This window comes from Musa acuminata, chromosome BXJ1-4, assembly GCF_036884655.1.
Source record: "Musa acuminata AAA Group cultivar baxijiao chromosome BXJ1-4, Cavendish_Baxijiao_AAA, whole genome shotgun sequence".
Classification (NCBI taxonomy): Eukaryota; Viridiplantae; Streptophyta; class Magnoliopsida; order Zingiberales; family Musaceae; genus Musa; species Musa acuminata.
In genome coordinates, this window is record NC_088330.1 from 26,992,552 (window position 1) to 27,017,662 (window position 25,111).

The 25,111-nt window shown below is 33.0% G+C and overlaps 1 protein-coding gene and 1 non-coding gene across 2 annotated transcripts; one reads left to right on the top strand and one right to left on the bottom strand.

The window, feature by feature from the left end:
- Positions 1-5,523: 5,523 nt before the first annotated feature.
- LOC103974657 (probable leucine-rich repeat receptor-like protein kinase At1g35710) lies at positions 5,524-10,187 on the bottom strand. Its single transcript, XM_065171332.1, has 2 exons — positions 6,174-10,187; positions 5,524-6,087 (listed from the first exon to the last, which is right to left on the bottom strand). The coding sequence occupies exons 1-2, from the start codon at positions 10,123-10,125 to the stop codon at positions 5,729-5,731; spliced, it is 4,311 nt and encodes a 1,436-aa protein (XP_065027404.1). The 5' UTR covers positions 10,126-10,187; the 3' UTR covers positions 5,524-5,728.
- Positions 10,188-11,798: 1,611 nt separating this feature from the next.
- On the top strand, positions 11,799-11,885 carry TRNAY-GUA (transfer RNA tyrosine (anticodon GUA)). Its single transcript is given in 2 exon segments — positions 11,799-11,835; positions 11,850-11,885. It is a non-coding gene; the product is annotated as a tRNA-Tyr (tRNA).
- The last annotated feature ends 13,226 nt before the right edge of the window (positions 11,886-25,111 follow it).

Genomic DNA, 25,111 nt, shown 5'->3' on the forward strand with positions numbered 1-25,111 from the left:
CTAGCACACTTAGGCTTATTGCACTAGAGGATTATATATTTTTACTACAAAACATATTTAAAATAGATATCAATGCTAATATATATTTCAAATAATATTTAGAAGAACTTTGTGCATAGTATTCTTGAAAGAGAAGAGAAAGAAGTAAAAAAAAAAAAAGATAAAGGAAAAGGAAAAAAGAAGAAAAAAAAAAAAGAAGGCAAGGAGGAGAATGGAAAGAAAAGAAAAAGGAGAATGAAGAAAGCGAGAAGAGAAGAAAGGAGAGGAAGGAAAAGTAGTATCATGCAAGCCACGAAAGAACAGAGGAAGTGAGAGAAAAGAAAGAAAAAGAGATAAGAAAAGAAAAACAAAGGGAAAAAATAAAAAATATAGAAAAAATAGTAAGGATTTGTTTTGATATCAAATTCAGATCAAACCCAAAAAAATTATATGAGGTCTGGTTTTGAATTTTCTTATATTCTTATTAATTAGATATGTGTTTTGAATTATAGATTGATGAATTTTGATGTTCTTAGTAAATTGATATTTATATCATGAAGATGACAAAAGAATGAAAAATGATTATATTAGAAAAATAAAGAAATGAAAAGTGGTATCAGAATTGTATATTTGTATCAAGGATATGCGATAAGGGTAAGTATTTGATAACTCCATCTGGTTTGTTTTCCAATGTATTAATGCGTGTGTTTGAAATTTAATAATACATAGGATTTACTTAAATTATAAACCATTTTATTATGTAAAAGCATTGTGAAAAGGAATTATATGTTGATGATTTGGAAAGCATATGATTTGAATAGTTATTTGTTATATTACAAGCATTGATTGATTTATGTTATCTGATTCATATAAAAATATTTGTCCAACATTATATTCGAAAAGGATTGAAAAATATGTGAATATTGTTAGTTTTGAATGATATGTGATTGCATCCGTTTTGAAATGATATGCAAAAAATTATTAAAAATTTTAGTTTTGTTAAAAAAGGTCATTAATATATTATTTTTAGTAAAATGATAGTTGTTTAATTAGTATAACAATGATCTAGACCTAATAATGAGAGTTATATATTGGAATATATTTTAGAAACTAAGTTTTTCTAGGTCTGACATCAGAAGTTATGTGGTCTATACTATAGGAGTTAAACATAATTCAGAACCTTATCATGAGATATAATGTGATCGTAGTCATTAATATTATTATGACTTTTGCTTTGACATATACACCTTAGCTATATTTATACGTATGAACAATTAGCTATATTTATATGAATGAGTCTTACACTATATTGTTTTATACTATGATATGTGACATTAGTTATACTTATGCTTTCATTATAAAAATAAATTTATATGTATCTTGCTTTGAAAAGTATCGTTAGCAAGCCATGATTCGAACATGTATATTATTCTGAAAAGTATTAAGCATTTTATGTGAATAAGTCATGATTTTGAAATGCATATAAAGTTAAGTTTCATAAATCATATGAGCATAAAGAAAGTATTTGGTATTCATGCAAAATTTTGAAAGCATGTGTTAAATGCATAAAGAATTCATGTGATTTTAAGAAAATATATATTCATGATAAGATTTGACTAGCATGATAGTATTTGGTACTTACTGAACTGTGATTTACTCAAATGATTATCTTATATTTTTTAGCTATGCAGCAAAAACATGATGGATCGATTATTGATTAAATTATATAATTAGTCATGTTGTGGATAAATTGAATATCGATTGGATTATGTAATAATTATTATGTGGAAGTTATTTGTTTTAGTTCTGACCTTGTAATCATATACGAAAACCTATAGGAATGCAACGTTGTAGTGGCTTTCTGCTGAACTAGGGGGCATTATAATTAATGGTATCAAAGCAATAGTTTAAGGTCTTACAAAAAAAATATGAGTTTCAAAAATATTTGGAGGACTTTTGATGATTTAAGTTGTCATGATATTAAGTGAGAAACAGAAATACATAGGTAATTATGCAGTAATAATCCCAAAATTTGCGAAAGAACAGAGATGTAAAAATATAAATTGTATGGAATAAATTGTAAAAATAATAAAAATTAAGGGTTTTCACCCCACCGCCTCTCTCAGTACAAGAGAGGCTGTATTGGAGCGTAAGAGAAAGAAAGAATTCATGTGTTGAAGGGAAGAAAGGAAAGAAAGAAGAAGAAGGAAAAGAGAAAGAAAGGAAGAGGGAAAGAAGAAGAAGAAGAAGAAGAAGAAGAAGAATAGAAGGGAAGGAGGAGGAGAGAAAGAAAAGAAAAAAATATATTAAAGGATCGGGTGTGAGAACAGAGAAGAGAAAGGAGAAGAGGAGGGGGAAAAAAAAGGAAAGAAGAAGAGAAAGAGAAGGGAAGGAGAATGGAAAGAAAAAGGAAAGAGAGAAGGATAGAGAGAGGAGAAGAAATGAAAGGAGAAAAAAAAAAGGCATTCGTGCATGCGGAGAAAGAAACAGAGAGGAGTAAGAGAAAGAAAGAAAAAAAAAATAAAGAAGGAAGAAAAATAGAAAAAATTATTGGGGATTGGTTTTGATATAAAATAAATTTAGATCAAACCAAGAAAAATCATATGAGGTATGTTTTAAATTCTCTTGTATTCTTATTAATTAGATTTGTTCTTTGGATTATAGATTGATGAATTTTGATGTTCTTAGTTAATTTGATATTTATATTATAAAGGAGATAAAAGAATGAAAAATGATCATGTTCGAATTATATGTTTGTACCGAGAATATATGATCAAGATAAATATCCAATGATTATGTCTAATCTATTTTTAAAAGTATCAATGCTTGGAATTGATAAATGCATGATTTAATTTTTTTCATTATTTACAATTGCTAAAAATTAATCAAAAGCATATTTTTTTAAATAATTATTTATTATTTTATAAGCATTTATTGTTTTATATTATTTGAATTTATGTGAAAGTATTTATTCAACATCATATTTAAAACGATTAAAAAAATATGATTATTATTAGTTTCAAATGAAATATGATTTCATTAGATTTGATATCATATACAAAAAGGATTTGTTGAAACTCTTAATATGTAAAATATAATTGATATGTTATTTTTCGTGAAAGGACTGTTATTTAGTCAATATGGCTATGATCTGAACCTTGTCAAGGAGGGTTATACATTAGTTATATATTTAGAAACTAGATTTTTTGTTTAAACCATAGGGTTAAATATGAGTCTAGACTTTATCACGAGGATATAATGCGGTTGTAGTCATCAATACTATGACTTCTATTGTGACACATAGACCTTACTTATATTTATGTTTCTGAACTCTTAACTATATTTATATTAATGACAGTCTTAGCACTATAATAACTTATGATATGATAATAAAGGTGTTGCCATGACACGGTCTTTGCACTACAATTATAGTCTTTGCACTATATGTTTATGAACTCTTAGTTATATTTATAATTTTTTATAAAAATATATTTAAATATATATTGTTATGAAAAATATTTTAAGCATTTTATATGATTTGAAATCCATGTAAGTTAAGAAAATATTTGATATTTATGAATAATTTGGAAACTTGTATTGAATGCCTAAAGAATTTATATGTTGAATTACGGTACTTACTAAGCTGTGGTTGCTCATATGATTATTTCTTAAATTTTTAGATTTTGAGAAGTAGCCCATTTTGGATACAAGGAGAAGAATGATTTAAATTTTTAAATACTATTTTGTATTGAAATTATTTTTTTATATGTCATTTAAACTAAAATATTATGAACTCTAATGGAGTTGTTTGAATTTATTGAAATGTCTTATGGGTAGATTGAATTACATAATAATTATTCTGTATAAGTTATTTATTTTGGTTCCAACCTTACATTCCTATAGAAAAACATATAGAATTGCGGCGTTGTATTGTCCCTATCTTTCCACTAGGTTGGGGCTATTATAATTTCTGATATTAGAACAATGGTTCAAGATCTTATAAAAAGTATGTGTTTCAAAAATATTTTGAGGACTTTTGATGATTTAACTCTGTGATAATATTGAGTGTAATCATAAATATATGTGTTCAAGGAAAGGATTAATTTTGAAGATGTTTGATGTATATTTATGTCTTAAAATATAAAATGAGATGTGATGTTATAGTACGATTGATGTCTTAAAATATCTTCATATATTAATCTTGAATATTTTTAGGTTAAGATAGGTGAAGAATAAGAGGAAGAAACGAGGGATAAGGAAGAAAAAAGGGGAAGAGAGAGAGGGGAATGATCTGTTGTGACCAGAGAAAAAGTAAGGTAGAAGAAGAAAACGAAGAAGATAAAAAGAAGAAAATAGAATAAAAAATAAGAGGAAAATTTTGTTGAGGATTTGGTTTAATATCAAATGAATTGAGATCTAGCCAAGATAATTATGTTAGGCAAAAATGATTATGTTGAGAAATAAGAAAGGGAAAGAAAATATCATGATTCTATGTTTGTATCGAGGATATGTGATCAAAGTATTCGATGACTCTGTTTAGCCTATTTTTAAAAATATTAATTCATGTGATTTAAAAATTTTTATTATTTCTATAAATTTAACACATCATATTTGAAAATAATTAAAAAATCTGATTATTATTAGTTTCAAATGAGATATGAGTTGGTTAGATTTAAAATAATATGCAAAAGGATTTTATAAAATTTTTAATTTTGTAAAAAATAATTGATATGTTATTTTTGTTACGTGACAGTTGTATGGTCAAAATTGTTATGATCTAGACCTTATCAATTACATTAATTATATATTCATAAACTAGTTTTTTTTAACATGACAGTTGTATGGTTAAAATTGCTATGATTTAGACCTTACCAATGAGATTATACATTAGTTATATGTTCATAAACTAGTTTTTCTTACCTACATAATGAGGGTTAAATATAATTTTGAGACTTGTCATCAATACATATTACTATTGTGATACATATACCTTAGTTATATTTATGTTTATGAACCCTTAATTATATTTATATTAATGCTAGGTTTTGCACTATAGTGATTATGATCTGATAAGACATTAGTTATATTTATGATTTTATTATGAAAATATATTTAAATGTATGTTATTTTGAAAAATATTCGAAGTATTTGATGTGATGTAAAATGCATGTAAGGTTAAGAAAGTATTTGATATTTATGCATATTTCAAAAGCATATATTGGACGCCTAAAGAATTTATATATTTCAAGTAAATACTTATTAGAGATAAGTTTTGCTATGAATTACAGTGATTTTCAGATTTTGAAGGGTAGCTCATTTTTTATATAAAGAGGAAGAATGATTTGAAGTTCTGGACACTATTGTATATTCAGATTATTATTTTTATATGTCATTTAGACTGAAATATTATGAAATCTAAGGGAGTTTGAATTTATTGAAATATCCTAAGGGTGGTTCGAATTATGAATTGAATTACGTGATAATTATTCTGTGAAAATTATTTATTTCGATTGAGGCATTTACATTGGTACATGAAAACCTATAGGATTGCAAGGTTGTAGCATCTCCAATTTTCCTGGGTCGGGGTTTTTACATCGACAAAGCTAAATCTATTACAACATCAAATGTAATGGATAAAACAGTGAAGCAAAATGATGCTCGACTACATAACCATGACGAGAAAGATCAAACGTTTAAGACGTCAGTCAGTATGAGACGCAACCGATGGAAGAGAGGTCCACTGGATCGATCATCTTTCACCATTCCTCAAGTCTGAAAGCTTCAAGGAATCAAGAGATGGGAGGTTTGGGTGCGTCTTCGGTGTCGTCAACTTGTAGAAGATGTGCTTCATCGTTGGCCGGGTTTCTGGGTTGTCGTCCACGCAGCGAATTGCCAACCTTAACACTGCAACCACTTCATCCGCAGCTTCGGCAGTAGGAAGCGGTACGCGCTGGTCTAATATAGTTTTCACAGAACTGCTTTGGGCGGCGGAAGAAGGAAGAACAGAGATGAACTCTCCCGGATAAGTTCCTATCAGCAACTCAAGCGTGACCACTCCGAAACTGTACACATCGCATTGGGTGGTCACTCTCATTCTGTAAGCAAGCTCTGCAAACACAAGCCAAAAAAAAATGATCACACAACTTCCAACGTAGAGAACCATGATTGTCAAGAATTAAGAACAACAATCTTACCAGGTGCTAAGTAACCATGCGTGCCAGCAATCATGCTCCAATTCGATGAATCCGGCTGCAGGAGTCGAGCGATGCCGAAGTCAGAAACACAAGCCTTGAATTCTGAATCGAGCAGAATATTGTTGCTGGTTATATCCCGATGAACGATGGGTTGGTCGCAATCATGATGCATGTAGGAGAGAGCACGAGCCACATCCTTGACAACATCCACCCTCTTCACCCAGTCCAGTTCAGCTGCTGCAGCTTCGCTTCTGAGGATGGATCCCAGACTTCCTCTCTCCATATACTCGTACACCAGAAACTTGTGCCGAGTAGAGGAGCAGAATCCGTAGAGCTTGACGATGTTCCGATGCCGAATTCGAGTGAGTGTTTGTATTTCGTTTTGAAAGGGTATCTCATTCGATGTATCCTCGATCTCCTGTAGGTGAATTTTCTTCACTGCTAGCACCTTGCCGCTAGTTAATTCGGCTCTATAAACACTGCCACAGGCACCAGTTCCGATACAGTATTTGTCCTTGAAATCTTCTGTGGCTTCAATGATGTCCTTGTACGCGTATCTTCCGTCAAAACTCAGTATGCAGAATGCACCTTCTCTGTTGCCGTTATCTTGAACAGGTAGCGACTGTTTCTTCCTCTTTCGGAATTGCAAGGCAGCTCCAACGATCATGAGTGATAGAAGAATGAAGACCATGGAAGCAGTGATAGCTAAGATAACGACTACTTTGTGGTGCTTGCTTTCATCATTTCTTCTCGTAGCGGATGAAACACATGGAGGCAAGCCTTTGACGACCCCGCACAAGCCTTTGTTGTGGAGGAACCAATCCAGTGGAGCTTTACGGAAAAACGGGCTATCAGGCACAGGCCCCTCCAATTCGTTGTGTGATACATCTATGACGGACAAGCTAACCATGTCCTTCAAAGATGATGGAAGGCCACCGGTGAAGGCATTCTGCGACAGATTCAAATACTGCAACATCGACAACTTGCCGAGTTGCGACGGTATCTCCCCTGTCAGTGAGTTGTGGCCGAGGTCAAGCGCTTCTTGAAGGTGCACCAGATTGCCGATCTCCAAAGGGATGCTTCCACTGAGATTGTTGTTGTTCAGCTTCAGAAGTTGGAGTTTCATGCAAGTGCCGATTTGATACGGTATCCTTCCTGTCAATCCGTTTCTCGACAAATCAAGAAGTTGAAGATTTGACATCCTTCCCAACTCCATTGGTACCTCTCCAACAAGTCGATTGTTGCTCAGGCTCAGGTTATAAAGATGAGCCAGGTTTCCCAAGCTCTTTGGGATCTCTCCTTGCAGGTAGTTCGAGGAAAGGTCCAGTTTTTGTAGGTTCGACAAGTGCCCAAGCTCTGGCCGTATCACTCCAGTGATGTTGTTATTTGAGATTTTTAGGCATGTCAGGTTGTGCCAACTTCCCCAGTCGGGTGAGAGTGTACCAGACAAACTATTGAAGCTGAGATCTACATACCAAAGATGCGGATAGACTCCTAAATTGTGAGATATATCTCCTGTGAGTTGGTTATGATGAAGGTAGAGCCTGCTTAATCCCGTACAATTCTTTAAGGTCATGGGGATAGGACCTTCGAATCTGTTGTTGCTCACTGTGAGGTATGATAGGGCTCCTCCTTTGCATATGTCCGCAGGCAAATAACCGGAGAAGTTGTTGTTTGACAATTGAAGCGATGTCAAACCTATGATGTTGTTCATCTCCGGAGGTAATGATCCAGATAGTCTATTTATGAATAAACGAAGGTCGGTAAGGTTCCTTAAGTTTCCAAGAGATGGAGGTATAGGGCCTGACAATTTATTCTCATAAAGATGAAGGATATTCAACTTGCTCATATTTCCCAAAGAGAAAGGGATAGAACCTGTTAACATATTGCTCGAGAGGTCAAGATTGAAAACATCAATTAGATTTCCAATCTGAGGAGGAATAGAGCTTGATAACTCATTGTCAAAAAGATGAAGGATATTCAACTTGCTCATATTTCCCAAAGAGAAAGGGATAGGACCTGTTAACATATTGCTTGAGAGGTCAAGATCGAAAACCTCAATTAGATTTCCAATCCCACGAGGGATAGAACCAGAAAGTTGATTTTTCCATAGAAACAAAGACTGTAGTTTGGTTAAATTGCATAATGAAAAAGGGATGGGACCTCCTAACATGTTCATTTGGAGAGAGAGATTAGTAATCTTTAGAAGATTTCCAATCTCAACAGGAATAGAACCTGATAACTCATTGTCAAAAAGATAAAGAATATTCAAATTACTCATGTTTCCTATGGCGGAAGGGATGAGACCGGTTAACATATTACTCGAGAGGACAAGATTGGAAACCTCAATTAGATTTCCAATTTCAGGAGGGATGGATCCAGAAAGTTGATTTTTCCATAGAAAAACAGATCGTAGCTTGGTTAAGTTACATAATGAGAAAGGGATGTGACCTCCTAACATGTTCATTTGGAGAGAGAGATTGGTAATCTCTAGGAGATTTCCAATCTGAGGAGGAATAGAGCCCGATAACTCATTATCAAAAAGATAAAGTATGTTCAAGTTACTCATATTTCCTATGGTGGAAGGGATATGACCTGTTAACATATTACTCGAGAGATCAAGATTTGAAACCTCAATTAGATTTCCAATCTTATGAGGGATGGATCCAGAAAGTTGATTTTTCCATAGAAACAAAGACTGCAGTTTGGTTAAGTTACATAATGAGAAAGGGATGTGACCTCCTAACATGTTCATATGGAGAGACAGATCAGTAATCTCTAGGAGATTTCCAATCTCATGAGGGATGGATCCAGAAAGTTGATTTTTCCATAGAAACAAAGACTGTAGTTTGGTTAAGTTACATAATGAAAAAGGGATGTGACCTCCTAACATGTTCATTTGGAGAGAGAGATTGGTAATCTCTAGAAGATTTCCAATCTGAGGAGGAATAGAGCCCGATAACTCATTATCAAAAAGATAAAGTATGTTCAAGTTACTCATATTTCCTACGGTGGAAGGGATATGACCTGTTAACATATTACTCGAGAGATCAAGATTTGAAACCTCAATTAGATTTCCAATTTCAAGAGGGATGAAACCCGAAAGATGATTTCTCCACAAGAATAAATACTGTAACTTGGTTAGGTTTCCTAAGATGAAAAAAAGGGTACCAGTTAAACTATTATTAGAGAGTGAAAAGTAAACCAAGTCTCTTAAATCTCCTAATTGTGGAGGGATGGATCCAGTTAACTGGTTTTCATAAAGAGCCAAGTGATACAGTCTTGTCAGGTTCCCTAAACTGGGAGGAATGGAGCCAGATAGTTGGTTGTCCCCAAGTTCCAAAAATCTTAACTTCTCGAGTCTCCCCAGCTCCCTGGGGATGACACCCCTAAGCTTATTTTGTCGCAGGTCCAAGTGCGTAAGGCCACTAAGGTTACTCAACGATGGAGGTACTGAACTCATTATTTGATTTTGACTCAGGCTTAAGAATTGGAGCCCCTTCATTGAGCCCATCTCGATCGGGATTCTGCCCACGAACAGGTTGCCAGTGAGATCAAGCGTTACCAGCTGCGAGAGGGTGGCGATGGCAGGGGGGATAGTTCCATTGAGCCGGTTGCAACTGAGGTTGAGAGTGGCGAGTGATCCCAACGCCGAAAAATTAAATACATCAAGTGGCCCTGCTAAGCTCATATCTGGCAGATGCACGTCGGTGATGACCAAGCGGCCCTTACGTGTGACGCTGCATGCAACCCCAGTCCAGTTGCAAGGACGAGAGTCGATGTTCCAGGATGCCAGCAATTGCCCACCTTGGAGGGTGGACTTCCAGTGTAATAGAGCCCTCGCTTGGGACCCTAGTGAAGTTGCTGTTACAAGAACAAGAAAAGGAGAGAGCAATACCAGTAGCCAGAGGAGGTTGGCCGGAAGAGAACTTCTGTAGAGTTGAGATGGCATGACGGTGGTGCAGCTGAAGAAGACAGCAGTGCAGAAATGTTGTTGTGGGTTTGAGCGAAGAGATGAGGGGCCTTTTATTTATAGGTTTTACTCCCCTGACATTCGATGTTTAGGCATTAGAGGACACAGTGCCTTGTGAATTCTATGCCGTGTTATTCAAGAAAAAAGAAAAGATGGACAGTGCCTCTGCTAGTCAACATGTTTAATCATGTGTCAAATCCCCCATCATGCTCAATTGAATTAATGATTAGCTAGATTGATTGGAATCTTCTACACGTTCAAAATCACCTTCTCGATGCCGTGACTCTTTCACAAGTCCTGCGCAGACCACTATTGAGCGATTCGATCTTATCAGAAGCTGGTTGAGCGATTCATCTCATCCAAAATTGAGAGTAACATCTTTCATATTATTTATTTATTTATTTGAGTGTCAGAGGAGAGGATTAAGAGTAAATCGACAAATTAGATGAACAAAGTTTCTATGAAGTGGTCAAGTCATTCGAAAAAAAAAGATTGAAAAGTATAACAAATACAAGAACTGGGAAAAAAAAAAAAGACTTACAACATATGGCTGAAGAAAAGTCAAGGCATGCGTGCTGCACGGCATCTCAAGTCAAGTCGAGTCAAGTTGATCTTATCAAGTTCAGTAAGGAGTCACTTTATAAATAAAGTCGACCTTATCAGCTTCAAGAATGGCTTCCTTCGAAGAACCCGGGTCATACGAAAAGAAGAGATACCAGCGTGATGGTTGGTACTCCTCCAATGATATTATAACGCGTTTTGTTTCCAACGAAAGAGGGAAGAATTTGTATAACCTGAAAGTGCTCGAGTGTCAAACGATGTTGATACATAATTCTCTAGACTTCTTAGTGGCATGTGATAATGACACAGCTCATTGCATTCACACTTTTTTGGTCTTCCGGATGTGACCCTTGTTCATAAGAATGATATTTTCTACAGTATGATAGATCTTCACATAAGAAGATTTGCGTCATTTTTATGATGGCACATCTCAAGTCAAGTCAACCGTATACGTCATCCAACATTACCTGGGTAGTTTGAAAGACCCTTCGGTTAAATTTGACCCTTCAGTTAAATTTGATCAGAAGTACCTCCTCATCAACTTCGTGTTTTATTTTATAACATTTTAAATTATTTTTATTTTAATTAGAGGTTAGATTATTTATTCTTGATCTAACTCATTCTGGTGTGAAAAATAAACCCTCCGTTTTCTTTGACTTCAACTAATGCAGTCTACTTTTTTTTTTGACATCCAGTGAATCAAAAGCACGGACAAAAAGTGACAATTTATCGACCCCGGAACTTTTGTCCTATATTTTATTAATAAAAGAAATTAATAAAATTCAAATGGATAGACTTATAAGATGGTCAAACAGTATGTCCCATGCTTTTACAGATATATACATACTATATAACTCATGACTTGTTCTTTGATACTATAATTTATAACACCATACTTTTAATTTTACTCAAATCATATATGCATAATTAGAATAGATTGTCACTTTTCTATTTACTTATATTGTCATCAAAAGTATAGTAGAAAATGGGCAAATTTGAACCATTGCACTACCTCTCATACATAGAGAAGTGTTTGACAATTGTACATATTACTATCAACAAATAAATTCGAGTATCACACGTATGTGTGACTGACCTTAGCTCAGATGGTAGAGCGGAGGACTGTAGTGTGTTGCAGCTTGATCCTTAGGTCGCTGGTTCAAATCCGGTAGGTTGGAAATTCATTATATTTTATTTTCTTATTATTATTAGTTCTTTTACTTATATAAAAAAAAAGAGTATCGTACATATCGTGTCTAATATATATATATATATATATATATATATATATATATATATATATATATATATATATATATATATATATATATATATATATATCTCTTATCATCTATATTTATATTGACATGGGTCCATAAGTGAAGTATTAGTATTCTTACTTATAAATAATAACTTAATAAGTATAAGTTTTATTTAAGTGAGCATACATCATGTTATGTATTACTTTTTGAAGTTCATATGCATGAAACTTTTTATAATAATCTCATCTTCTTATGATTTCTTTAGCAACCTATAATCCTGTGACATGCTAGATGCATAGTAAAGAGGTAAAATTATAATTCAAGTAAATTATAATTCATGTGTGCACAGATTGGTTTATATATAATAGAAACTTATAGTATGCCAATGGACTGCCATATCACATATCATGACATCTATATGTACTCCTATATCGCACATCTTTACAAATGCATAGAATATTTCATAGTGAACTTATCTTCTTATGACCTCTTTGGCAACAATACCACCCTATAATATCACACGTATAATAAGATATAACACTTATTCAAAGTAAATCATAGATCATAGCACATGCAAGAGAAAATTATAGCAACTCCATCGTCATATATCATAACATATATGCATATTCCCACACCGCATATTATATATGCAAATGTATAAAATATTTTGAAACAAATGCATTATAGCACAATACATGCCTAATAAGAAGGTAAATTTTTTATTTAAAGTGAATTAGAATACGGATGTGCGAGAATAATTTAGAGTACATGCATAGAAAATCATAATACCTCAATCAACTTTTATATCACATTTCACAACATGTATATGCACTTTGCACATCGTAATATATATGTATATGTCATACCACACATTATAACATACATATGCACTCATATACTACACATCATAATATATATCTACACTCCAATATTATATTGTTGAATCTTAGATTTTGATGATGAAACCAATTGATAAGTATCTATGATTTAATCCATGTTTTGAGTGACGCAGGATTCTTCGATCAAGATGAGACAATTAAAGCAGGAAGAATCATGTTGGGTTGCAGCGAACATGTCAGAAGATTGGACGTCGGGTCGGAGGATCGGTCGATGTATCGACAGAAGGCTTCGGGCCATGGTTTCAGGCATCGAGCCAAGAAGAGTAGATATTGCGCTAAGGATATTAGATTTACGGAGGTCAACTGGCCAATTAGGTAATAGGCCACAAGAGAGGATGATGCGCCGAAGAATTAAAGAACGATAAAGCAAGACATAAAGCAAAATGAAATCTCGGAGTTAAAGAACGAGATTTTGTTGGGAGTTTGAAAGTTCGTCGGAAGTCCAAACGTTCGTTGGAAGTTCTACCGGAGCTGACCGAGAAGTCCAGGAGCTTGCCAAAGAAGCTCGTCGGAACTCGCCAAGAAGATCATCGTGAAGTCCAGGAGTTTGCGGGGAGTCCGCTGGAATATTGCCGAGAGATCGTCGGAAGTTTGCTGGAAGTTCACCGGAAGAAACCATGACCTAGGGACTTGTTTAGCTTAGTAAATGTTTTAAATTTCGTAGTTAGCACATAATTAAGATTAGAATTAGGCCAACCCAATTAGGCGCTAGTTGGGCCTATGTAAGGACTATGTTGGGCCTAATGAAAAGCCCAAATAGTGACCCAAGAGGTGGCACCGTCGTGGCATAGTCTCCGAGACTATGTCAAGCGGTGGTACCGCCCAAACACAGTCTCAGAGAGACTGTCAGGTGATGGTAATGCTAGTCTGGGTAGTGGTATCGCCAGTCTAGGCGATGGTACCACCCAATACAGTGTCAGTGTCAGACTAATACTAGAGGTGGTACCGCCCACCATAGGAGGTGGTGCCGCTCGTACCCAGGAAACCCGGGATGAGATAATTTTAGGCTCCAAGTTTGAATCAACTTGAAGCCTATAAATACCTCTCTCATCCTTGGTTAAGATACACAAGTATTGAGAGGTAAAAAGAAAGAAACGCTGCTACAATCTTGTGTGAACTCCTCTCAAAGTTCTAAGTGTTAGAATAGCTTGAGAGAGGAGTAAGTGGGGGTGTAAGTATTATCTCCTAAACCTAGTAAAAGGAGAAAGAGGTATAAAAGGTGGTTGGTCTTCACCTATTGAAAGAAGACCGATAGTGGATGCCGGTGGCATCGACAAAAGAGGAATCGACGGAGTGGATGTAGGTCACGACGATCGAACCACTATAAAAATCTGGTTTGCGTTTCGTCTTGAGCAATTTACTTTACTTGCAAACCACTTTACTTGCTTACTGCTTTCAATACATTTACGAATGTGTTTCAAGTTAAGATATTTACGAAATGGTTTTCGTTAGAATCAGTTTTAATCGAAACGAAATGATTTGAATACGTGATTTTACCGCTGCACTAATTCACCCCCCCCTCTTAGTGCCGACTCGTTCCTAACATTTATGTCATAACATATGCATACATCATACATCATAACATATCTGTGTACTCTTATATTATATATTATAATATATACATGCATCATATGTCATAACATATCCATACACTCTCATATTGTACATCATAACAAGTAATATACACTTTTACATCACATGTCATAACATGTCTATGCACTCCCACATTATAATGGCAACATATATATACACTCCCACATCGAACATCATATTATAGACATGTATGATGTTTATTTTTATTGTAATTCATATATCCTTATTCTTATGCAATGCATACATTAATATCATACTTATAACTATCTCATGACAATCATTTCATTCAAAGTATACTTTTAAAAATATATTTGAATACACATAATGCATATGATCATTATTTAATAATAAGTTAAGCTTATATTACCTGATTTGACTTAAAATGAAGTTTCTCTCGTATGTATTCAATTCTAAAGCCTATAGAATCCTTTAAGAGATTCTTTTAAAATATATTAAAAGAATAGACGAATTGTATCCGAGTGTCAATTTAGCTTGACCAAGACTCCATTACTAAAAATAAAATATTCTAAATACTTTATATTGGAACACTCGTAACTCTATATACAAGTTTCAAATCAAAGCAATACAAGACGCTGTAGAATCATAACAGATTAATTCAACACATATCCAAAATCAAATATTAAATTAAACTCGATATTACTCAAAAGTAGCTAAAAGTATCAGTCCCTAGGTTATATTAGTAGTTATATTATAATATGCTGAACTCAAACCCTAGGTTATATATATAAAAGGGTTATGATTTTTTATTTTGTTCTTCATTAGCAATAGGGTCTTTGACCTTAACAAAAATAAGATGAAGAATTAAGAGGATTGGTGAAGAAGGAAAGAAAGGTTTTGTGACTTATCAGGTTGGTAAGGAGAATGAGGCCAAAATAGGGCAGAGGTATTTTGTGAGCTGCTTAAGAGACAACCAAAAGGCTTTTGAGTTCAATCCTATCAGGTCTTATCTCAACTTTTTCTTTTTTCAAATATAATTTTAGGGTTGCTACAAAATAATTTGAGCCTAATTTGGATTGACAACAGTGATGAGTTTTTGGTCTAAATTCATTCTTCAATCTTACTTAGGTATCTTAACATTTTTAGTACAACACTCATTTTTTATTTTTATCTCCACTTAATTATCCATTTATCCTTGTATAAGTAAGTTATTGTCTTCTATGATATTTAAACCTTAAATTTACTTTAAACATGATTAGACTCATTCAAGTTTTGAGAAACACTTAGGGTCTACTACGATAACAAAGTCTCTTCTAAATGTTTATTACTATAACTTTATCTCATACAAAATCTACTAGCACACTTAGGCTTATTGCACTAGAGGATCACATATTTTCACTATAAAACATACTTAAAATATATATCAATGCAAATGTATACTTTAAATAGTATTTAGAAGAACTTTGTGTAAATATTCTTCAAAGAGAAGAGAAAGAAGTGAAAACAATAGAGGCAAAGGAAAGTAGAATAAAAAAACTTAGGCAAGGAGGAGAAGGAAAACAAAAGAAAAGGGAGAAGGAAGAGAGAGAGAGAGAGAGGAGAAGAAAGGAAAGTAAAAGAAAAAAAGCAGAATCATGCATGCCGAGAAAGAAACAGAGAGGAAGTGAGAGAAAAGAAAGAAAAAGAGATAAGAAAAGAAAAACAAAGGGAAAAATTAAAAAAGTATGGAAAATTTATTAGGGATTCATTTTGATATCAAATTCAGATCAAACCCAAGAAAATTATATGAGGAATGGTTTTAAATTTTCTTATATTCTTATTAAACAGATATGTGTTTTGAATTATAGATTGATGAATTTTAATGTTTTTGGTTAATTTGATATTTATATCATGAATATGATAAAAGAATAAAAATTGATAATGTTAGAAAAATAAAGAAATAAAAAGAGGTAGCAGAATTATATGTTTGTATAGAGGACATGCGGGTAAGTATATGATAACTCTAACTAGTCTGTTTTCTAAAGTACTAATGTGTGTGTTTGAAATTTATTAATACATATGATTTACTTAAATTATAAACCATTTTATTATGTAAAAGCATTGCGAAAGGAATTATATGTTGACGATTTGGAAAAGCATATGATTTGAATAGTTATTTGTTATATTACAAGCATGATTGATTTATGTTATCTAATTCAAATAAAAATATGTCCAATATTACATTTGAAAAGGATTGAAAAGTATGTGAATATTATTAGTTTGGAATGATATATGATTGAATCAATTTTGAAATGATATGCAAAAAATTATTAAAAAATATAATTTTATAAAAAAATAATATATTTGTTTTAGTAAAATGATAGTTGTTTGATATGACAATTATCTAGACCTACTAATAAGAGTTATACATTGGAATATATTTTAAAAACTAGTTTCTTCGATATCCTGATATCCTGACATAGGAAGATATGTGTTACCTATATATACTATATACTATGGGAGTTAAATATAGTTTTGAACCTTGTTCCAAGAATATAACATAGTCGTAGTCATTTATACTACTATGATTTTTGCTTTGACCTCTGCACCATAGTTATATTACGTGTATGGATAATTAGCTATATTTATATGAATGATAGTCTTTACACTATAATATTTTATTATAATCAAATCAAAAAATTAAGTTAAAAATTATTATTTTTTCTTACTTTGGCATTGTAATTTAAGAAATCTTAATCTATTTCCTTATTTGTTATTACGAATTAGAAAATAACTATTAAGCATTCTAAATAGGGTGATATCATATTTGTTAGTATATTAAATAGAAATAATTTATATTAAATAAATATAAAAATAAAAATAAATTTTCTTTAATGGAGGCTCACCTCGAAGGAATTTTTCTCCTTCGTTCCTCACTTAGCCAAACCCAACAATGGAAGGAACGAGGAGTTACATCTTGCTGACGAGAGGTAGGTTTCTCTATCTTTCTTAAAAATAAAAGTTTTAATTTTTATTTTAATTCTTTAAATATTGAAAGTTTTGTAGTTTAAAAATATTTATCAATTCTTTAAATGTCAAAATTTTTATTGTTGTATTAAAATCTATTAGCTGAAGTTTTATAATGTTCTTTGACTCTGCTTAAGGTTTTTAGTTTTAGATTTAAACATGCTAAAAATTTATATATTTTATGTATTAAATATATGATATTTCCTAGCATTACAACTTATCTTTAATCTTATTTGGATTAGAATTTTTATTAGATTAAAATATGTTATCTAAAATTTTGATATTCTTTGATCTGAAATTTAAAATATGCTATTATGAATTATTTAAAATTTATTTGACTAGAATATGTTGAAATTATATATGTGTTGAAAGTATGATTTCTATTTGAATTTAGAAGGTTATTTTCTTGTATTAAAGCTTATCTCTCAATCTATCTTTTAATATGTTATTATGTTTTTGTTTATATAACTAATTAGTGAATATATATTGTGATATAAATTGGATTGAAATTACTCATAAGCTAAGCCCAACCCATAGGTCAAGCCATAGCCCACTAGCCAGGCCCAGTCAGTAGACCAAGCCCAACTCACGGGTTAGGCCTTGGCCCGTAGGCTAACCCAGCCCAACCATCATGGGCGATCACATGCGACACACATGACCAGTCCACGGGCCAAAGCTGAGCCAACTTGGTGTGATGCATGCTCATTCATGTGTAATGCACATGATTAGTATATGAGTTGGTCTAGTATAGCCCAATATTATTGTTGGATTTGAGCTCAAATATTGATTGAACTAAACTAGACTTGATTAGTCTATATCGATTAAGGGTGATTCCGAATTGATTCATTTATTCAAGTCAGTTTAACCTAAATTGAACCCAATAAAATTATACTAGTCTAGGGTGGTTCCAGACCAGTTAAATGAGGATTAGAGATCGATTTAGTTAGATTATAGTAAATCGAGTTCAATTGGATCGATTGAACTAGGGTTCAAGTCAATTGAGGGCTAATTTGTATTATTTGATATTGATGATATTTGAAAGAGATGTTTTAAATGTGTTATTTCATCCCAATATGGACATGACTAGTGTGAGATTATGTTATTTCCCTACCAAGAGTAGGTAAGGTGATTCCTCCTTTTGGAGATTAGAGGGCCGTCAAACGTGACGGCTGGATGGTTCCTTCATTCGCCGTTAGGAGGAACGTGTCCCTACTTAGGCGGGTGAGGGACACCACTCCATCTATTGTTGAGAGTGTGATATGAGTTTACCATGATCCGTTGTTGGGAGAACACAAACTCATCTCGTAGGATAAAGCCTCTTCATCCGCTGTTGGGGGAGTGCTCCTTCGGGTATTTGATATACGCCAATGGGATGATTGATTTTTTATCATGTATTCATTTTGAGTTGACTTTTAGGATTCCTACTTAGCGTTGCTGAATTTTTCTTGTTTTTGATTTTCAGAGCAGCCTCTCGCTAGTACTAAATCGGATTCCAATGAAGAGCAGGCATTTCTCTACCGCTAGGTAGAGCCACTTGGATGATTATTAAAGTTAATATCACTATGTTTACTTTTTCTACTTATGATTTGATGAATAAATAAATTATAATAAATATTTATAAATGATGAATAAAGTGATGTTTATCTACCTAGCACTAAATGTATAGAAAGATATAATCCAAAAAAATAAAAAAAATGTAGGATGTAACATTTATACTCTCATATATGACATTAGTTATATTTATACTTTTATTATAAAAATATATTTATATGTATCTTGCTTTGAAAAGTATTTTTAGCAAGCCATGATTTGAAATGCATGTTGTGAAAAGTATTCAAGCATTTTATGTTAATAAGTCATGATTTTGAAATGCATATAAAGTTAAGTTTTATAAATTATATGACCATAAAGAAAGTATTTGGTATTCATGTAAATTTTGAAAGCATGTGTTGAATGTATAAAAAAATTATGTATTTTTTTAAAATATCTATTTATGATAAGATTTGACTAGCAGGTAAGTTATGATAATTACTGAATTGTGATTTATTCAAATGATTATCTTATAATTTTTAGATATGCAGTAGAAACATGGGGGGAACAATAATTGATTAAATTATATAATTAATCATCTTGTGGATAAATTGATTATTGATTGAATTATGTAATAATTATTGTGTGGAAGTTATTTGTTTTAGTTTGACCTTACATTCATATATAAAAACCTATAGGAATGAAGCATTATACTGTCTTCAGCTTTATGCTGAACTAGGGGCATTTTAATTAATGGTATCACAGCTGTGGTTTAAGGTCTTATAAAAAAAAAAAGAGTTTCAAAAAAATTTTGAAGACTTTTGATGATTTAAGTTGTCCTGATATTAAGTAGAAATACATAGGTAATTATGTAATACCCCAAATTTTACAAAAGAATCTAGATGGAAAAATATAAATTGTATGGAATAAATTGTAAAAATAATAAAAATTAATGGTTTTCACCCCACCGCCTCTCGCAGTACAAGAGAGGCCGTATTGGAGCGTAAGAGAAAGAAAGAATTCATGTGTTGAAGGGAAGAAAGGAAAGAAAGAAAGAAGAAGGAAAAGAGAAAGAAAGGAAGAGGGAAAGAAGAAGAAAAAGAATAGAAGGGAAGGAGGAGAGAGAGAGAGAGAGAGAGAGAGAGAGAGAAAGAGAAAAGGGATCGGGTGTGAGAACAGAGAAGAGAAAGGGGAAGAGAAGGAGGGGGGAAAAAAAAAAGGAAAGAAGAAAGAAAGATAAGGGAAGGAGGAGAAGGAAACTTAAAGAAAAGGGAGAAGGAAAGAGAGAGGAGAAGAAATGAAAGGAGAAAAAAAAAAAGGGCAAACGTGCATGTGGAGAAAGAAACGGGGAGGAGTAAGAGAAAAAAAAATAAAAAAATAAGAAAATAGAAAAATAGAGAAAAAAAATTATTGGGGATTGGTTTTGATATAAAATGAATTCGCATCAAACCTAGAAAAATTATATGAGGTATATTTTGAATTCTCTTACATTCTTATTAATTAGATTTGTGTTTTGGATTATAAATTGATGAATTTTGTGTTAGGATCAAGTCGGCACTAAGAAGAAGGGTAAATTAGTGCTATCATAAAACTTTACGTTGATTTAAAAATCTCGTTCGATAAAAGTCGATATCGAAAATGAGCTTGACTTAAAAGTACACATTCGTAAGCGTAGTGAAAGTAGTAAGTAAAACAGTTTGCAATGAAAGCAAAGAGCTTAAAGTAAATGCAAATCAAGTTTTATAGTGGTTCGGTTATCGTGACCTATATCCACTTAGGATTCCTCTTCACTTGAAATCATCGGTTTCTACTATTAGTCTTCCTTCAATGGGCAAAGACCAACTACTCTCTTACAATTCTTTCTCCTTTTCACGGGTTTATGAGAACTCTTACAAGCCTCACACCTCTCTTGAATGATCTCAAAACTAGAAAGGGAAGAGGAGGAAACTTAGCAATTTTACAATCCAAAATAACAACCCCTTTTATAGACCCCAAATGACTTAAAAAATAAAGCCAAAAAAGGTCTCATCCCGAGTTTCTCGGCTCCTAGTGATACCACCACTTGTGTTGGGTGGTACTATCGCTTACAGCACTAACACTGGGTGGTACCACCGCTTGACACTAGGCGGTACCACCGCCCAATTTGGCGGTACTACCGCCTGACATAGTTTCGGAGATTGTATCTTGGAGACTGAGCCTCTAGTGGTGCCACCGCTTAGACCAGCGGTGCCACCGCTTGACTAAACTTTTGGGTCATTGAATGAGCCTTTCTCTTGGCCCAAAATAGCCCCGACATAGGTCCAATTGACCCCTAATTGAGTTGGCCTAATTACAACCCAATTACAACTTAAAACTACTTCGATCTAAACAATTATTATAAAGCATTAATCATATGTTGTCCGGCATGTTATTAGTTCATCGACGCTTCGTTCAATTCTTCAGCGAATTATCCTCTTTTGCGATCTTTTGCCCAATCGACATGTTAACCTCCGTATCTCCGATCTTCTTAGCGCAATGTTCGCTCTTCTAGAGCCGATGCTCGAACTCATAGCACAAAGCCTTCTGCCGACACGTTGACCGATCCTCCGACTTGACGTCCAATCTTGTGACGTATTCCACTCTAGCCCAACATTGATTCTTCCTGCTTTAATTGTCTCTTTATAATCGAAGTTAATCCTGCGTCATTCAAAGCATATATTATATTATAAACTCTATCAATTAGTTATATCATTAAAATATAAGATTCAACATTTTGATATTCTTAGTTAATTTAGTATTTATATCATGAAAGAGATAAAAGAATAAAAAATTGGTCACGTTGAAATTAGATGTTCGTATCGAGAATATATGATCAAGAATGCATGTGTTTGGAATTGATAAATAAATATGATTTATGTGATTTAAAAGTTATTTTATTATTTAAAATATTACAAATGAATTTAAAACATATTGTCTAAATAATTATTTATTGTTTTATAAATGGCTTTATATTATTTGAATTTATGTGAAAGTATTTATTCAACATCATATTTAAAATGATTAAAAATATCTGATTATTATTACTTTCAAATGAAATATGATTTCATTATATTTGATATAATATGCAAAAAGGATTTGTTGAAACTCTTAATTTGTAAAAAATAATTGATATGTTATTTTTCATGAAATGACAATCGTCTATTGGATCATGTCAGTAGGGGTTATATATTAGTTATATGTTCAGAAACTAGATTTTTTATCTATACCATAGGGTTAAATATGGTTCTCAAGTTTATCACGAGAATGTAACGTGATTGTGCCGTTGACTTTTATTGTGACACGTATGCCTTAGTTATATTTATATTTATGAACTCTTAACTATATTTATATTAATGGTAGTCTTTGCACTATAATGACTTATGATAAGTCATGAGCGTTGTCATGGGCCTTTGCACTACAATTACTGCACTATATGTTTATGAACCCTTAGGTATATGTATGATTTTATTAGGAAAATATATTTAAATATATATTATTATGTAAAGTATTCTGAACATTTTATGTGATTTGAAATGCATGTAAATGAAGAAAATCTTTAATTTTTATACATATTTTGAAAACTTGTATCGAATGCCTAAAGAATTCATATGTTTTGATTAAAATACTTATTGTGATAAGTTTTGCTACCATGTGAATTACCGTACTTACTAAGCTGTGGTTGCTTATTTGATTATTTTTTAATTTTTTTAGATTTTAAGGAGTAACCCATTTTGGATAGGAGAAGAAGAATGATTTAAATTTTTAAACTCTATTTTGTATTAAAATTATCTTTTATATATGTCATTTAAACTGAAATATTATGAACGGTAATAGAGTTGTTTGAATTTATTGAAATGTCTTATGGTAGATTGAATTATGGATTGAATTACGTAATAATTATTTTGTATAACTTATTTATTTTAGTTCCAATCTTGCATTCCTATAGGAAAACCTATACAATCGTGAAGTTGTTGTATTGTCCCTGTCTTTCCATTAGGTTGGGGCAAGAGTCCTCAATTTCGATGTATATTATTCGGTATGGGTCATATATATCGATTCGAGAGGATACAAATCGTTCTTTATCGAGCAATACCAATGTTTTAATCAGTATCGAAGCATATCGACTAGTACTACCTTAGATTTTGATCGTTATTGAAGTATATCGATCAGTACACCCTAAAAATTCAAAATGCTCACAGAAATATCTACCATAAATGCAAATAAAATTAGGACACTAGAGAAGTTTGAACATAGAGGTGTTTCCTTTTGCATAGGACATCATCAGTGTACCATATAGAACTTCTTAATTGTGAATAATGTATTTAGAAATCATACTATGGTATACATCTTCTAATGCATTGCAATTCACAGAATTTCTGGTCCCCAACGAGTTACTAACAAATTCTCTCTAATGTTAAGAAAGAGAGGTATCAGTTGCAACTATAATTATGACCGTTGATTACATCATCTTTGGTTCACTAAGGGCTCTTAATAAGCTCAAAAAATTAAATTAGAAAAAAGTAAATCAAGAAACCATGTATTTTTAATAGAATATAAAACAACTAGATTAAAATTTAAAAAGAAATAGTAAGGTTGTGTGTTACAACCTAAGTGACCATTGTCAACATTACAGAAATAGCCTCTGTTTTAAGGTTTAGAGTCTAAATTTATTGAGTCTTCCAAGAGCATGGATCAGCGCAAAGCTCACGCACGAGGCCACCCTTTTTCTTTTATACACACATTCACTATGAAAGCATAAATACCCTTAGTTAGCCTAACATAACAAGTGCTACTTCACCAAGGAAAGCTCCTATCTTAGCTAAATGATGAGCACCTTGTTATCACAAAGGCCATCACTTTTACAATATTATAATGCCCAAAAGTGTGTAATTGGTTGCACATAGCAAAAGATTACACACAGACTGATAGGACATAGATCATGATTGTGAAAGGCACTTCTTGTTGAACTTGAATCCTTTCAACTATCAGTCCCCTTTTAACACATATTTTTTTGTTCTTCATTTTCCACGTCGGACTCGTGCATCCTACCAATACCAGATCATGGCGAGAGAGAGAGAGAGAGAGAGAGTGGTTTACGGGGAGGGGAACCAGTAGGGGGGCGGGCCGCGGGCGGACCGGTCCCACGTGGCATAGACGGAGTAGTAGACGAGCAGGTGGAGGGGGTGGGGGTGGGCCGGCAGCAACAGGCCGCTCTCAGCCACGGCCCGCCAGAACTCCGCCTCCGCGCCCTCCCGCGGCTCCTCCCCGACCAACCGGCGGAGCCCCTCGTGGAAGGCCACCGCCTCGTCCGCCTTCAACCCCTCCGCCACCACGTCCTTCACGCCGATCTCCCACACGCTCCCCTTCGCCATTGCCCCTCTACCAGATCTTCCTCCCTATATATATATATATATATATATATATATATATATATATATATATATATATATATATATATATATATATATATAATGAGAGGGGGGCGAGGGAGGGAGGAGGGGTTGTGTTCCGGTAGTTGGGGTGTGCGGATGTGGGAAGGACAGGTAGCAAAGCAGAGTTGTTATGCTTCTAGAGGAGCGACAGGAAACGAGGCAGGTCGGTGGAAGGAATCAGAAACCACACACAGACACCATGTAAGCCAGCCTGGGCTCCTCCGTGAAGGCTTTGCTTCGGTAGTTGTTATGCTTCTAGAACAACCTTGGAATTAATTAATTAATTAAGAATTAATGCCGATCAATAAAAAATAATAATTATTTTATACTAATAATAATAATAATAATTAAGGCATAAACCAGAGTAAAACTTACTTGCATAATTGAAAATACTTGTATAAATTGTTGAATGATTCTTCTTTTTTATTGATGACAAAAGAGGAGAAACGATGAATGTTTAGAATAATGTATGTTATGCTCAAAATGATTAAAAATATGAATACTTTAATATCATATATGTTATGTCCAAAATGATTGAAAATATGAATATTTTGGTATCATGAATGTTATGCCTAAAATGATGTTAATTTTGTTATTCTTTAGTATCATGTAGATTATGCCCAAAGTAATATTGATTTATTATAAGTGAAGAAATTATGCATATTATACTTTGATGACTTGAAACTATAATGATGTACAATGTATG

Coding starts and splice junctions, on each gene's coding strand:
- LOC103974657 (XM_065171332.1), bottom strand. CDS start 10,125: ATGCCATCTCAACTCTACAGAAGTTCTCTTCCGGCCAACCTCCTCTGG. Junction 6,088..6,173: donor GCATGGTTACTTAGCACCTG/GTAAGATTGTTG, acceptor TTGTGTTTGCAG/AGCTTGCTTACAGAATGAGA.